Below are 14,408 nucleotides of genomic sequence, written 5' to 3'. Positions count from 1 at the left end.
CTTATTTAAATTATTTGGCATATTACCTTTACTTACAAGGCGGATTATTTCGTCTGTTGTATGCGTCCAATTTATATTTGTTCACATGACTTAAATGAGCAGATTGCTCGCTTACAGTTGTTAAAGACTGCATGTTTTTGATTTACAAATGTCATGGCTCTAGACGCATGTATCGATCAGGATTCTATTATTTTTTTTACTGGAATGGATATATGACACAATAATGTCATGCAAGTGAGAAGTCATTTTTTCCGGAGAAATGTTTTGTGTCATTATATAGTTTATGGTATTCACCGTTTCTGACCAGAAGGAAGAAATTGTCAGAAGACTTTTGGTAAACACAAACACAAACTTAGAAATTTAGGTTTCCCGAACGTTTAAACTTGTTTTTATTTTTTTATTTGTGTCCAATGCTGAGATCCGAGGCATCTCGTGAGTGCTTTTTTCTTATCCAATTTAAATATCGTAAAGGATATAGACATTCCCTTTAGGTGGATACTCAGTTTGGTTTACAACTAATATGTCCTTTTATTTAATTTTTCATTGGCATTATATTTACATATACATGTTGTTGTTAATGAATGTATCAATGTTTATGAGCTCTAAGATGACATAAGCTGACAACTCGGTATACCTGTTTGCCGCTGAGTGTAATTAGACCATCTTGTTGTCGTTGCGCTATACAGGTACTTGGTGTTGTTCTAGAGACTGTACGTAGCTAAATTTCGTTTTATGGCTGAAAAGCTATATAAATGAACACAGACAGTATTTATGAACTAAGTAGTATTTCATACATACTGATATGAAACATGTAGTAGTTCCGTTTCCTATTTTTTGACCAACTCATTTTTGTGTCTTGGTACATGTAGTTCGTATATCACTTTCAGTGTAAATGTCCACAGCAGCCGTATTTATATGTTTACGTATACCCATGTATATATATATATATATATATATATATATATATATATATATATATATATATATATATACATTCTGTTTGTTGAAGAAGGTGGCTGTGTCGCACTAGATGACATGGAATTTTAGAGATTTCCCTGCTACCGTTGTTCTGGGGGCCATGGGGGCAAGAAGCAGTCGACGGTGAAGTCTTATAAAGTTCACTGGAAACAACTTGCTTTGTCATCAATATACCATGTGTCACCAATATGCCATGTGTCACTAATATGCGATGTGTCACAGGTGGGAGAGTTTGGCAGCAACTTACGGTTGGCTTCCTCCGTGCACTCCTGTTTCCTCTGTGCACTTCGGCTTCCTCCACCCACGAAACTGACTGCCATCGTTAAAGGGAAAAGTTCTGAGTATGGTGTAAACAACAATGAAATAAATAAATTTGTTGCAAAAAATTATTAAAATAAACAAAAAGAAAAAAAGAAAAAAGAATAGCGAGACGAGCAGTCCTGCAATCGATCGATTTCCTTGTGTAATGTACACCTGTGCCAGTAAGACAGGAGGATCTCTTATAAGCATAAACATTTTTGGCAAAATTAATTTTTTCTCCGCAAAAAATGCATGTCCAATATAAAAATAACTATTAATTAAAACTTGGAATTATTTTGGTAAACTTCAGTTGAATTCCGGTCTGTTCAGGAGATTTACAGGCCATGAAGTGATAACGCCAAATTATAGGGCCATATATTGTGTATATGAAATGGAGATCAATTGCTTACCACATGTATTGAATATTAAACCACCTTCGCCCAAATTGCATGTAAAAATATCATTATTTCGATAAACCGTTATCGAGCTAATCATCTAATATTTCCACTGCTAGAAGTTAGCTCACTTAATTTAAACAATCTTAATATTTGGACTTTGTCAGAAATTGTCGTGAAGGTATAGCTGCAGTGTTACACCGAATTAACTTTAACCCATTATCATGCGTCAGAATGTGTCCTTTTTTATGAGGCGCGTGACAAAATCATAGCCACAGAGTTGTCCTTATCCAAGTAATGAATGGAAACTTTGTGCAGAATATTACAAACATTTTTATTGACATTTCGATCAACATTAACATCAAATTACCCTCAATTAATCAGCGATAACGACCGCGAGGACTGTTTAATGAGCCTAATCTTAGCTATACATGTTTTAACTTAATATTTATGTTGATAACTTGTTTTCATGTATGTCCAAGGCTGGTTCAAGATCCTATAAGCATTTAGAGAGTGTTTTTCTCTTTTATCCAGTTCAAACAACTAATATGTCGGTTTATTTAATTCTTCTTTGGTATTAATTAGACATTGAAATATTTAGGCCCCGATGAACCTCCCTTCCGACACAGTGTTGTTTTTAAACCAAGCGGACTCTTATTTGGACGATATTTAGTATGGCCACTAGTATTTAAAAATGAAGGATTGTACAGCATTATGACATTTTGATACCGGTAATAACAGCAGTTAAAGGCCAACACGTTATGTAAAGGAACACAGAGGCAATCGACGCGTCATATCACAGAAAGTGTTCCAGTCGGCCATGTTAGGCCGCCCAACAATCCAATACTTCGTTCATGTGTTTTCACGCACATTGTACTCATGAAAAAAAAGCTTGAAAAGCTTCACATTTATAACGCTTTTCCCAGCTTTACATATATGTATTGTTCTTTAATTTAATATACTGTGACGCATTATATGTGATACTGAAAGTAGGGAAATTAATGTATATCTATGCCGTTGGGCCATGTTATACAACCCATTCGCGTCGTCTTATATGTAGGCTCTAAAACATGTGTTTGAATTTTAGCATAACACGGATATATTTACTCTTGCTGCATACACAACCCAGTTGTTATGTTTGAGTAATTTCGCGATTCACAACTTTAATTTAAGAATATATTTCACAGGATAAATCTTCTAAGCTGAAACAATGTAAATCATGTTATTCGATGTGATACTGTATCTCAATATACCGTTGTATACTTTCTTGCCTTTACATTCAAGTGTTGTGTGATATATGTTGTGAATAATATGTTGTGTATACATTACCATAACACTTACTGTACCAGGTGTTATATACCATGTGAAGAGGTAAACAATACCGAATGACTTTTGAAATTATTCTGAAACAATGGATTATCTTCGGTCTTATATCTATAAATATGTTTACATTATTATGTCCTATGAATATACTTGTTACCTTCAAAATCAATAAAATATATTATGTGAAACAAAACATTGTCGGCATTTTTTTTCTGTCTGTGTTTCTGCTGATTATCTACTTCTGCTTTGCAGGAAAGTTTGTCAGAGGTCGGTGGTTTATGTCGGTTTCGTCCACCAATAAATCTTACCAATTCTTGAGAATGACTTTAAACAACTATCAAATAATTTTAATTAATTAAATTAACGAGACATGTTAACTTATGCTTTCTTTAGTCTTTGTACCACTATTGACATACTTCTTCCTCCATTGACGTTAGAAGCTATAATGCCTCACTGCCCGGGAAGTTTATATGCCCTGTGTTTCGGTTCTGACCACATGTGCATGACCAAGATCGCGTTTTCAAATCCACCTAACGCTGACTTGGAAAACAGCGCTGAGCCTCTATGTTCTTCCCCAATAAATAATATTTTGTTTACCGATACGGCTTAAAAGGCCATGGTGCCAAAAATCAATATGTAATAAATTAACAACTCTGCACGGATGATTCTATGTTTAATGAGTTGCTAAAAATACTTGTCAGTAGGCTAATCTTAACGACAAATACCATGAAACCACGCGAACTGGTATTCTTCGGTGACTTATACTGGGGCAGCACAATTTTAGTTAATGGTACATTTTCTATACATATACTTGGTAGAACAACATATGCAGAATAAGTACGAAAAATCAAAATGAAATTGCCATGGTTCTTGCCATAAGCCATTGAAATTTGACAATACAGATACCGTAATGCTGTGTCCTTTCCCGAACCCCAGTGTACATGAATGATCACTTTCAAAGCCCTTGCCATTTTACGACAACAACCTATATATAACCAAGACAGTGAGGCAAATATGTGCACCTTCGTTGGAACCAAAGGGGATAAAGCAGATCTTTAGAACGTCCATCTTGTAGTTAATTAAACCGTTGTACAAAAACGACAATGACTTCAGTTTTTTCTCAAAAGGGGATATTTCGATTTCTAAAGCTTTTCTGCAACAGCTATATACTGAATTCTTACAGGAATTACTGAAGTTAAATGTTTTGTATAGAACTTTGGATTTCATTTGGCGTTATTTCGTAGGAAAGTTAGAACTGTAAGCCTACATGGACTGCACCGGATGACGGCCACTTTGGCGACATGGACTCGCCCTGCGAAAAGAAGACTCAGTATATGTACTCACATCTTATGACTCCTCGTCGTCATATCACTGCAAAATTGTTAAGCATGACGTAAAAAACACGTTAACCATCTCGGCCATCTCGCCACTATCTGGTGTCAGGAATGGTATATTACAAAGTAGCGGCACTTTCACTAGGCAATGGATGTATACATCATTATTAGCCTACCCATGAAGGTCCAAAATCATCAAATATCGTATTTTATAGCTTGGGTCAGACTACAACATGGTAATAGCCTGCTCCAAGGATACTGCGTCACCAAGTAACCGAAATACTCTGGAAAACAACGTTTACCTCCAACAAAGCACATCCATGGCTCCATTGCAGCCTGCATCATGGCATCTGCATCACATAAAACCAGCCTTGCCTTACACGTTTGGTACAATGTTACGAGAATCGGTTTTGCAATCGACTGAAATTGAAAAGAGCCTTGCTATAGTCCTACATTTTGTTTTTCAGGTTAACAGGTGGCAGGCTGATACAGGTCGGTTTTGCTCGTGTACTATTCGTATAGCGCAGCTTTTGCCGTCGTCCCACTCTCGTAATTACGACAATATGGTCAGACTAGCTCTGAGACAGGTTGGCCATTTTCCTTGTTTACCTTCCACATTAAGTTGTCAGGTGGGCCTGTTTTCATAGAAAAGTACTTTTGAAGCCATTTTTATAGGCCATTTAAATGCATATCTGAAAGCTAAGCTGGGAAGAATAAAACAGATCTCAGACCTGTGGTCAGACCAGCGGTAAATTGGCGTTCAGTGTGTGGAGCAAAAACACCAACATTTCGGTCTCTTTAGTGTGAAGTGATTCATTGTCAATACAACAAGATTCTCTGACGTGAACTATGCTTAAATATTCCATGAAAACTCTGTGTGGCATACTGTGGGAGGTCACCTGCATGTCTCTTTTTACGTTTTTTTGGTTTTGTTTTTTTGTGTAGCGTAAGAGAAACCTTGCTGAATTATGAATGCTATGGGTAAAAAAGACTTTCAGATAAACCAGGGCGAGCAGTTATTGCTAGTCACTAGAACCCAGGGTTTCTATTGAGCTTGCGTGTGTTACTCGCATACATACTTGTAGCCTTTTCAAGGATTATAAAATAGGATTCATGGCACAGTATGCAAAGGTTATACAAGAAGACACTCCATGTTTTTAGCATGTCTAGTAAGCCATATACTTTCTCTTACCAACTCTGTCAGTGATATTTGTTGAACCAGCTGCATAATCTTGAGAAATCCATCCTCTTCCCTGAATTTAAGACCACATTCACTTTGCTACTCTGCAGCCTGACCATACTCTATTCATATAGAAAGTGAGATTTTTTGTTGTTGTTCTAAACACATTTGTACCTTACCCTTATTTGGTTCACCTGAACTAAACTTGAATAATAATCAATTGATGTTAAAATCTGTACATAATGTTATCAGCATGTGCAATAGATTCACCATCCAAGCCCAGCAGTAATATGATTTGATTTTGATCTTTCTTTGTTCCCATCACCTTATTCTGTACATGTACATGTCATTTGTTCTCTTTGTTTTCTATGTTATTTTATGTATATACGTTGATTTTATGTTGAGGAGATCCTCCCGTGGCTATAGAGCTGTGGGAAATCCTCAGTAAACAAATAAACAATTACAATTACAATATCTTGGTTACTACAGATTATTTTGCCTATACCAAATGTGTGATACTCGCCGGTAGATGAGTGAGTAATGTGTGAGTGGTGAGTGAGTGCTTGGGGTTTAACGTCGTACTCCACAATTTTTTAGTCATATGACGACGAAGGAATCCTTAGAGTGTATGTAATGTGCCTCCTTGTTGCAAGACGAATTTCCGTCCAGTGCTCTTTTATCACGCTCTTTTATCTAGTGCTGCTTCACTGAGACGCCCTACAGAAGGCAAGTAAGCCGCCCCGCCCGAGCCATTATACTGATACGGGTCAATCAGTCGTTGCACTATCCCCTTCATGCTGAACGCCAAGCGAGGAAGTTACAACTTCCTCTTTTAAGGTCTTAGGTTTGACTCGACCCATGATTGACCCTGGACCTACCGCTCCCAATGCGGACGCTCTACCAACTGTGCTATCGGGGCCAGTCGGCCGTAGATGAAGGCATGGGGTAGAAAAACCAGTACAAAAGGTAAGCAATTACTGATAAACTTTCTGACAAGCCTGGCCATAGCTCAACAAGTGACAACATCATCAAAAGTGATCATGGGCTAGCAGCCTACTACAATATCTCATTTGTCCAGTCTGCCAGCAATAACAATTATGGGAGACAGGTTACAAGAGAACACAACAACCCCATGTCAATATTTTTTTACCACATATTTAATATGAAAATATGTCCATGTATGTATCAAACTATCACAGACAGTGGAAAATGTTCTCCAAACACATGTAGTTCAAATGTGGCTAATGTGGTTAAATTAAGAACTTTTAGTGACAGAAATGGTTTTTACACATTATTTGGTTAATGATCAAAAAGACTGATTCAAATAAATGCTATACTGGTGACAGGAATGACATATATACCTTCTATTTGTTGATAAGTAAGCAAAGCTGGTATCCTTTTTTAATACACATGAAGGACGATCTGAATTTGGTATATATATTATCTACGGAAGGATCACACGAAACACGCACCTGCATTAAATATGCACCTTCATGAATACACTGTGTGTGTATGGTAACGCCTCAGTCTCAAGCTGAGGTATGTATTATTCTCCAAATGAAGTGTGATAGTGCAAGACATGTGCACTATAGAACTGTGAAATATAACAGATACAGAAAGAATACAGAAACGGAAAATCATCCTGGAAACAGTAAAGCTGTACTGAAGTAGCAAAATAGCAAACTGAACAATACACAAACTGCAAAACATACATGTACAAAAACAGTACAGCAATACAGCAACAATATAGCAGACAAAACAGCACACAGCATGGGACCTAGAGGAACCTTTCACCAGGGGCCACTTTCACAAAGATGTCGCATTTGTACGATATCGCACATATAAGACAATGGTATGTTTACAGTGACGTACAAAATATCGTACAACAAATGTACGATAAATAAATATCGCATACTTCTTTGTGAAACTGGGCCCAGGTTCTCTCCATATCATTTGAGAAGATCCATCTATGCATGTAGACATTTGTCACTTGTTGGCAATGTTGTGTTGACAAGGTCTTAACTTGTGACAATGCAATGGTGATGGCAATATCCATCATTGATAACAAAGTACGATGCGGCATCATGCCTTCTAACTGGAGAGAAACTCCACACAGTTCAGCTTTGGGTGGCATTGTACAGTTCTCCCATGTGATTGGATCCTGTCACAAATTTTAAAAAGATCAATGTTCTTGGGCTTAACCCTGGATAATGAGTTTGAACAATAGTTGTGTTTAAGCTGGACAAAGATGTGATTACTACACCTGTGCTCTCTTCCCAGACCTGTAGGTTAAAGAACAACTCATCGGCAGAGTTATCCGAAGAGTTTGTAGACACAGTTGTGTCTCCTGATGGATTTGGAGCCTGTCAGTGGCCACAACTGTGTCTCCTGATGCACCTGGAGCTCGTCTGCAGACACAACTGCGTCTCCTGATGCACTTGGAGCTTGTCTGCATCCACAACTGCATCTGCTGATGCACTTGGAGCTTGTCTGCGTCCACAACTGTATCTTCTGATGCACTTGGAGCTTGTCTGCAGACCACAATTACCCCGTGCCAGGCACAGTTGTGTCTCCTGATGGGCCTGGTTTCTGTGACTTGTCCAACATGAAGAACAGTCCAGACAAAGCATCTTGCAGTGCCCTACCACAGGCATACCGGGCCTCATAGCCACCACCCATGTCAGAGCCCGTAGCCTTGCGAATATTTGACAAGTACCTGGGAAAGGAAGAAATAAAACACAGGATACATAATCAGACAGAAATTTCCATGGGACAATCAGATGAAATCATGAATAAGTCATGAAAATACATAATGACAAGTTAAATCAATTCCCAAAGTTACCTTCATGGGTTGTAAGGCTTTCTTCACATTGTGACAAAACCCCAACAATAAACTTGTGCAGACATGTGTGAACAGACATGTGCTCATATATTATTTGTTGTCTGCTCAATTTTCTCCCAATAAATAAATAAATAAATAAATAAATAAATAAATATTTGATTGTTGTTAAACACCTTACTCATGAAAGCCTGTTCAATGGATGGAGTGCCAAAGGTAAACCACCTTCCTTCGGTAAGTTACTGGCAAACGTTCCCATTATGTGCTGTATTCGTAAAATTGATCATTCCCTATAATATATATGCCATGCAGACGAACTGATATTAAGAGACATCTGCAAATTGCTGCTCTAAAATTGGCCAGTTTCCAAATATGGTTGCTGAACACATTTGCTGAATTCCTTGATTATACATGTGTGTGTTGTATTCTGCCTACTGCTAACGTACCCCATGGTTTCCAGTTCGTCCTCTTCAGGTAGTCTTGGTCCCAGTATTTCAAAGTCCACAGGTGTGTGTGAGAACAGTGGGGCCTCCTCTCTCTTAGGTTGAATGAAGTCTCCACCAGAGGACTGTGAAAACTGTCAACAATAAACAGATCAAAGACATTTCAAACAGAATTAAAATGTCTAACCAAAACCTCAGAATATACATCTACAGTACGTAAAGTGCAAAATATTTTTTATTAATAAAATTAAAATGCACATCCAAGACAACAGAATATACATCTACAGAACATGAATCCTTTACTATACTGCTGCTACACTTTGGCAACATATTAACAACACCACCAGAAGCCAGGTAAACAAATAATGCTAGATTTATTTATTGGAGACATCTGTCAGATATATAGATGTAAGGCCATAAATTTCATCCATGTCAAACTTGCCCATTTTTCCTGATTCTGAGAGCTCTACTGAGTTTAAAATTTTTGGGGTTTGCTTGGAACATGGGAAGATATTCGATTGGAAACCCGTAAGTTTTAGCACCAAAAGTGACATTTTCTGACATATTTGCCTATAAAAATGCATTTTTATGGGTGAAATTTGAGGTCATTTACTTCTTGTCTCTAACATATTAGTCTCCCCGTGATTCACATGTGCATGCACTCACAAATGAAATTCCTGTAGAGAACTTGGTAGCTGCTTTTTTTGTGGCTGCCGCAGCCTTTGTTTCTGCCTGCCGGTCTAGTTCTGCCTTGTGACGATCCAGAATAGAGGAGGCCGAACTCTCAGAGAACATCTGGAAGGAAATATGTGGTATGAACCAAAACACTACTGAATAAAGGGCTGATATATATAGATATGTCATGTTTCACAAGAATAAAGATGTAACTAGAACATGGCACTAAACTGTATTACTTGTAGTTATTTTCCCATTCAATCGTGCAGGTTCATCCTGTGTAACAGATAGGTGATAAATTACTTCATGAGTCAGTGACAAGTGATATGTGTAGCTTAAATTTACATGTATCATACCCTAGTAAAAACATGTGATGTCTGATGACTCAATGACCATATATTTCAGGTACACTCACCGATTAAACTATTACATTACACACCAATTCGTCTAACAGAGGACACCCACAAAAGATCTATTAGGGTACAGTCACAAATTCAAATATCGGAGCACAGAAAACAAATCTATTAAAGTACACCCACAAATCAACCTAACAGAGCACACTCATCAATTTTTCTGTCAAGAGAACACCCACCAATTCATCTAGAAGAGCACACACCAATTCATCCACCCATGCACACTTGCCAAATCTTCCAGCAAAGCACATTCACCAATTCACCCATCAGCACAAACTCATCAATTCACCATCAGAACAAACTCACCAATTCACCCACCAGAACAAACTCACCAATTCATCCTTCAGAACAAACTCACCCATTCATCTCATGAACGAACTCACCAATTCAACCGCCAAACTAGTTATCTATTCATCTATCTGAACAAACTTGCCCATTCATCCACCAAACCACAGTCACCAATTCATCTATCAGAACAAACTCACCAATTCATCAACGAAACCACACTCACCAATTCATCTATCAGAGCTTCCTTGTTCTTCTTCTTCATCTGCCTCTCCTGGATGGCCTCCTGCTTCGTCTCCTCATATCTCATGTTGGCTAACTGCTTCTCTTCCTCAATCAACATTTCTAACAGTTCATCATCTTTACTCTGTCGATGAAAAGAGTTCACATCAATAAAACTGGTCAAGCAAAATTCTTCAGTGGAATAAAATTAATTTAATTTAATTAATCTGAATAGTGTTTAGGTCTGTACCGTACTCAAGAATGTTTCACTTTAACAACGGCAGTCCCTGAGTGGTGGAAACAACAGTACCAGATTCAATTTTTGGATAATATCTTGTCATCGGACCAGGGTTAGACGTGAATAAAATCACTAGTAATCTGTCTTGCTTTTGAAAACAAAATATATACCCAATAAGATCATTATACAAAATCAAATGATATTTTACGATAATTGAGTGTAATACAAGTAGAATGTAATTTTTGTGAACTTACCATTTTGGGTCTATTCTGGGCTATTTGCTTTTTGTTCTCCTTCTTGTACTGTTCTACCATTCTCTTTGTGGCCTCCACATCAATGTTATTATTTAAATTGTAAACTGGAATGCACACAAAAATCTTTCGTTTTTACATAAGGCATGTGCAGTGCCATAGCAATAGAGCATAAAAATATGGCCATTAGGTATACAATGTTAGATGTAAATAAATTAAAAACCAACTTTCGGTCTTCCCAAGCATCTAATTTATTCAATATAACCTTTACCACTATTAAGTGGACATGCACTGAACTTCATCTTAGACGTTTCACAAATGTCAATGGCACAATCTATGTGAATACAACTATAAATCATTATGTACAAACATTATCATGTATTGTGACATTTCACTAGCTCATGACAAACAATGTTGCTTGAAACCCTCCCTGTCTGTTTAGGCACAGCATTTAGTCATGAGAGCTGTCATGTACCTGTGGAGCTGCTGCGGTTTGCATGCCAACAATGGGTTTAAGATGGCTTCCTCCACACAGACACCTATAGCTAGAAATCAAAAGGAGCATGAAGCAAAGGTACTCTCCACTCAAGGGGCAGGGTGCGCATTTCCATGGCGGGATGCCGCACTCTTCCAAAACAGCCTAGCTAGGGTTCCATAAACATGATCATGGTTCTTTCTGAATATTCTTGCAAACAGCATAAAAGACTAATAAAATAATAAAGTGGAGTTAAGGCAACTCTAATGCCAGATGTTCAGCCAGAAGCCTAAATTAAAATGTTCATCTGTTGTTACCGTAAACAGATGACTTTGCCCAGAAGAGCAAACTGATGATATTTATGAGTTTTCAGAACTTAAGATTGTACCCAGTGATGCAGAAAACCTAGGGAAGTGTTATGAGAGGTGAACTGTTAGATGCAATCATCATCTTTTAGCTGTGCTACACTGCAAACAAAATCACAATAGTGCTGCATAGTGAACACTGCATTAACGCCATCAGTAAAAATATGTTTCCTGGGGCTAACCTAACCCACTCTAGAAAACAGGGCTCGGCTACACAGATTGTATTCGGAATACGATAAAAGTTATTTTTTTTCTCACAATGTTAAATTCATTAAAGCTTCTACCTTTTAAATTAGCCAGAATAAAAAAGTAAAGAAAGTCCAACTTGACCAACCCTATTTTTTTCTGACAGGGCCGGGTTATACCTAGTTGAACAAAGAAACTCTGAAGAATGGCCTGAGGCCAAGTACTCTTCAACTGGCCAGAATGCTTAAGTGCATATCTTCTTAAACATGTAATCAAAACAGACTGGTTGCCATAAGTTATACTTATAGAAACCTAACCTGGGAACACTATATCTTTGCGGAAGCATAGACTTAGCTAGACTGAAATCATGGTGTCCTAAATGCACTTGTTTTCTGTTCCCTATCTTTCTCTTGTTTACTTTCAACAAAATACTTAAAGAACCATTCCAATGCATAAACATGTCAGACAAAAATTGCTAGTACACGACATGGGTACATAGTATGGTTATCACATCTAGGCATGTTAAGCTTCTTGGGCAATTCAAAGGCCATGTAGCACAATTCAGTGCAAAAAATAAAATTCGGGCATTTCCATACAAATTCCTGGTGTGACATCATATTAAACTATGTGACACTACCATGACTGTATAGCTCAGAAGAACATGTCATCTGTGAATGAGCTGCAGATTACATCACTCCACGAAAAATGACGTCGCCCTGGGAAAATGATGTCGTTCAAGGAATTTGCACGAAAATTTTGTTTCTGTAAGCACTTGATATAAGTAGGATTATTTGAAGGTCTGAGAAAATTCATGCATAGTAAATGAATGGACGCATTTTGTACTGGACAGGATACCTTTTTTCTTCCATTCATCAACAGAACAACCTTGGCCGAAATAGCTCTTTAAGGGTGTCTTAACCTATGTGGCTAGCCTACCTTAAAATGGCGACATGAAAGCTGTGTTCATTCCACATCAGATTTACTGCTGTGACGTTTTGAAATTACTGAAAGCTTTAAACTCTTGAAAGCTGCCATCTTCTGTTTCCTCACTCTTCAAAGTGCTTGATTTTCTTAAGAAACAACTTTTTGTTACAAGACTGAAATTTTTTTGCAGCAAAATGTCTCCTATCAGAGCACTGGTTCTTTCAACTTACTGATATTTTCTATCATTTCTAAATAATCATCATATTCTCTCTCACTAGCGAAGTCCTCTTCTTTCTTATTGAAACTGAAAAAAAACAAAAACAAAGACACAGATGAGGACGGATGCATGCAGATGATGATAAAGAAATTACCGGCAGACCAACAAATTATTTTTTTACCCTTCTCTAAAATGTGTAATTACATCAACCATACACTCAATCTGTTGAATGAATATATTTAAAAAAAAAACCTTTTCCATGAAATTCCAAATGTAATGAGTAAGCTAATAAAAAATGATGATTCCTATTTCCTAAGTTTAAAATTCAACCTGCAGATGGTCATGGGAATCCCTTGCACTCTGCCAAGTTTTCTTCCACCATCTGGCTGCTGTCGTATAAGTGAAATATTCTGAAGTATGGTATAAAGCATCTATGCTACAGAAATGCTTGGGAGGGGGTCTTACTCTCTGAGAATCTTCCGTCTGATGTCTATTTCCTTCTCCACTGCAGAATCCTCAAACTGCTGTACACGAAAATCATTTCTTCGGAGAGGTGTGTTGCATACTGGACATGCTCCAGTCCCTCGCAAAAATAGTAGATCCACACAATTTTCACATCTGCATAATTGAAAATTACATTGCAGTAAGAGATAATGTTCCAGAGCTTATTGACTTACAATATTGCCAATACATACGTTGTACACACACTGTACATGTCCGATACGAAGGGCCGTCCATCTCAAGTGCGAATTCTCACTTTCTCATGTGACATAATACTCATGGCCAGCTAATGATACAACACTGGTTGCTATTACTGGTAAATTTACGTGATGTATATTTACTTTTATTTATTTGCATGGCCGTGCTAAAAATGATTTTGCTTTTGCGATGGCCGTCCATTAAGTTTAGTGTTGGAATTACGATTACTGGGGTCTCGGTGACTTACACCCTAATATACCATGGGTATACTTACAGCGTGTGACCCGCACACATTTACCATCAATACCAGCGATGGATTTCTGTTTTTGTCGTTTTACATCTCGGACACCCCTGGTCATCCATTGTTTTAGCACTGAACCGGCATAAACACCAGAAACTAAAAGTGGAAAATGGAAATCCCCACGTCTTGTTCAGCAGACAACCGATTCTCGACTCATCTGTCGAGGACCAATCCAGCTCTCAAATGACACTATTTCGTAAATTAATAAGAGTTTACAAGACTCTTAGCCAAACAAAAGGCATTTTTGGTACCTTACACAACAACATAACTGGATGGAAACTGTCGACTGTATAAACAGAAGCGCCATCTATGTATACAATGTGGGTACAATTTTTAAACAAGAATATAGTATTCTGTGTGCGGTC

At 37.6% G+C, this 14,408-nt stretch overlaps 1 protein-coding gene across 1 annotated transcript; it reads right to left on the bottom strand.

Moving 5' to 3' along the window:
* Positions 1–6,665: 6,665 nt before the first annotated feature.
* Positions 6,666–14,237, bottom strand: LOC135467749 (CDK-activating kinase assembly factor MAT1-like). Its single transcript, XM_064745582.1, is given in 9 exon segments — positions 6,666–8,226; positions 8,796–8,926; positions 9,459–9,587; positions 10,392–10,532; positions 10,880–10,983; positions 13,057–13,130; positions 13,509–13,661; positions 14,027–14,066; positions 14,069–14,237. Coding segments are annotated over 9 exon segments (981 nt in total). The 5' UTR covers positions 14,106–14,237; the 3' UTR covers positions 6,666–8,054.
* Positions 14,238–14,408: the final 171 nt, after the last annotated feature.

This window comes from Liolophura sinensis, chromosome 6 (assembly GCF_032854445.1).
Source record: "Liolophura sinensis isolate JHLJ2023 chromosome 6, CUHK_Ljap_v2, whole genome shotgun sequence".
Lineage (NCBI taxonomy): Eukaryota > Metazoa > Mollusca > Polyplacophora > Chitonida > Chitonidae > Liolophura > Liolophura sinensis.
The sequence above is the reverse complement of the archived record's forward strand: the minus strand, read 5'-3'. Positions and strand labels throughout refer to the sequence as shown.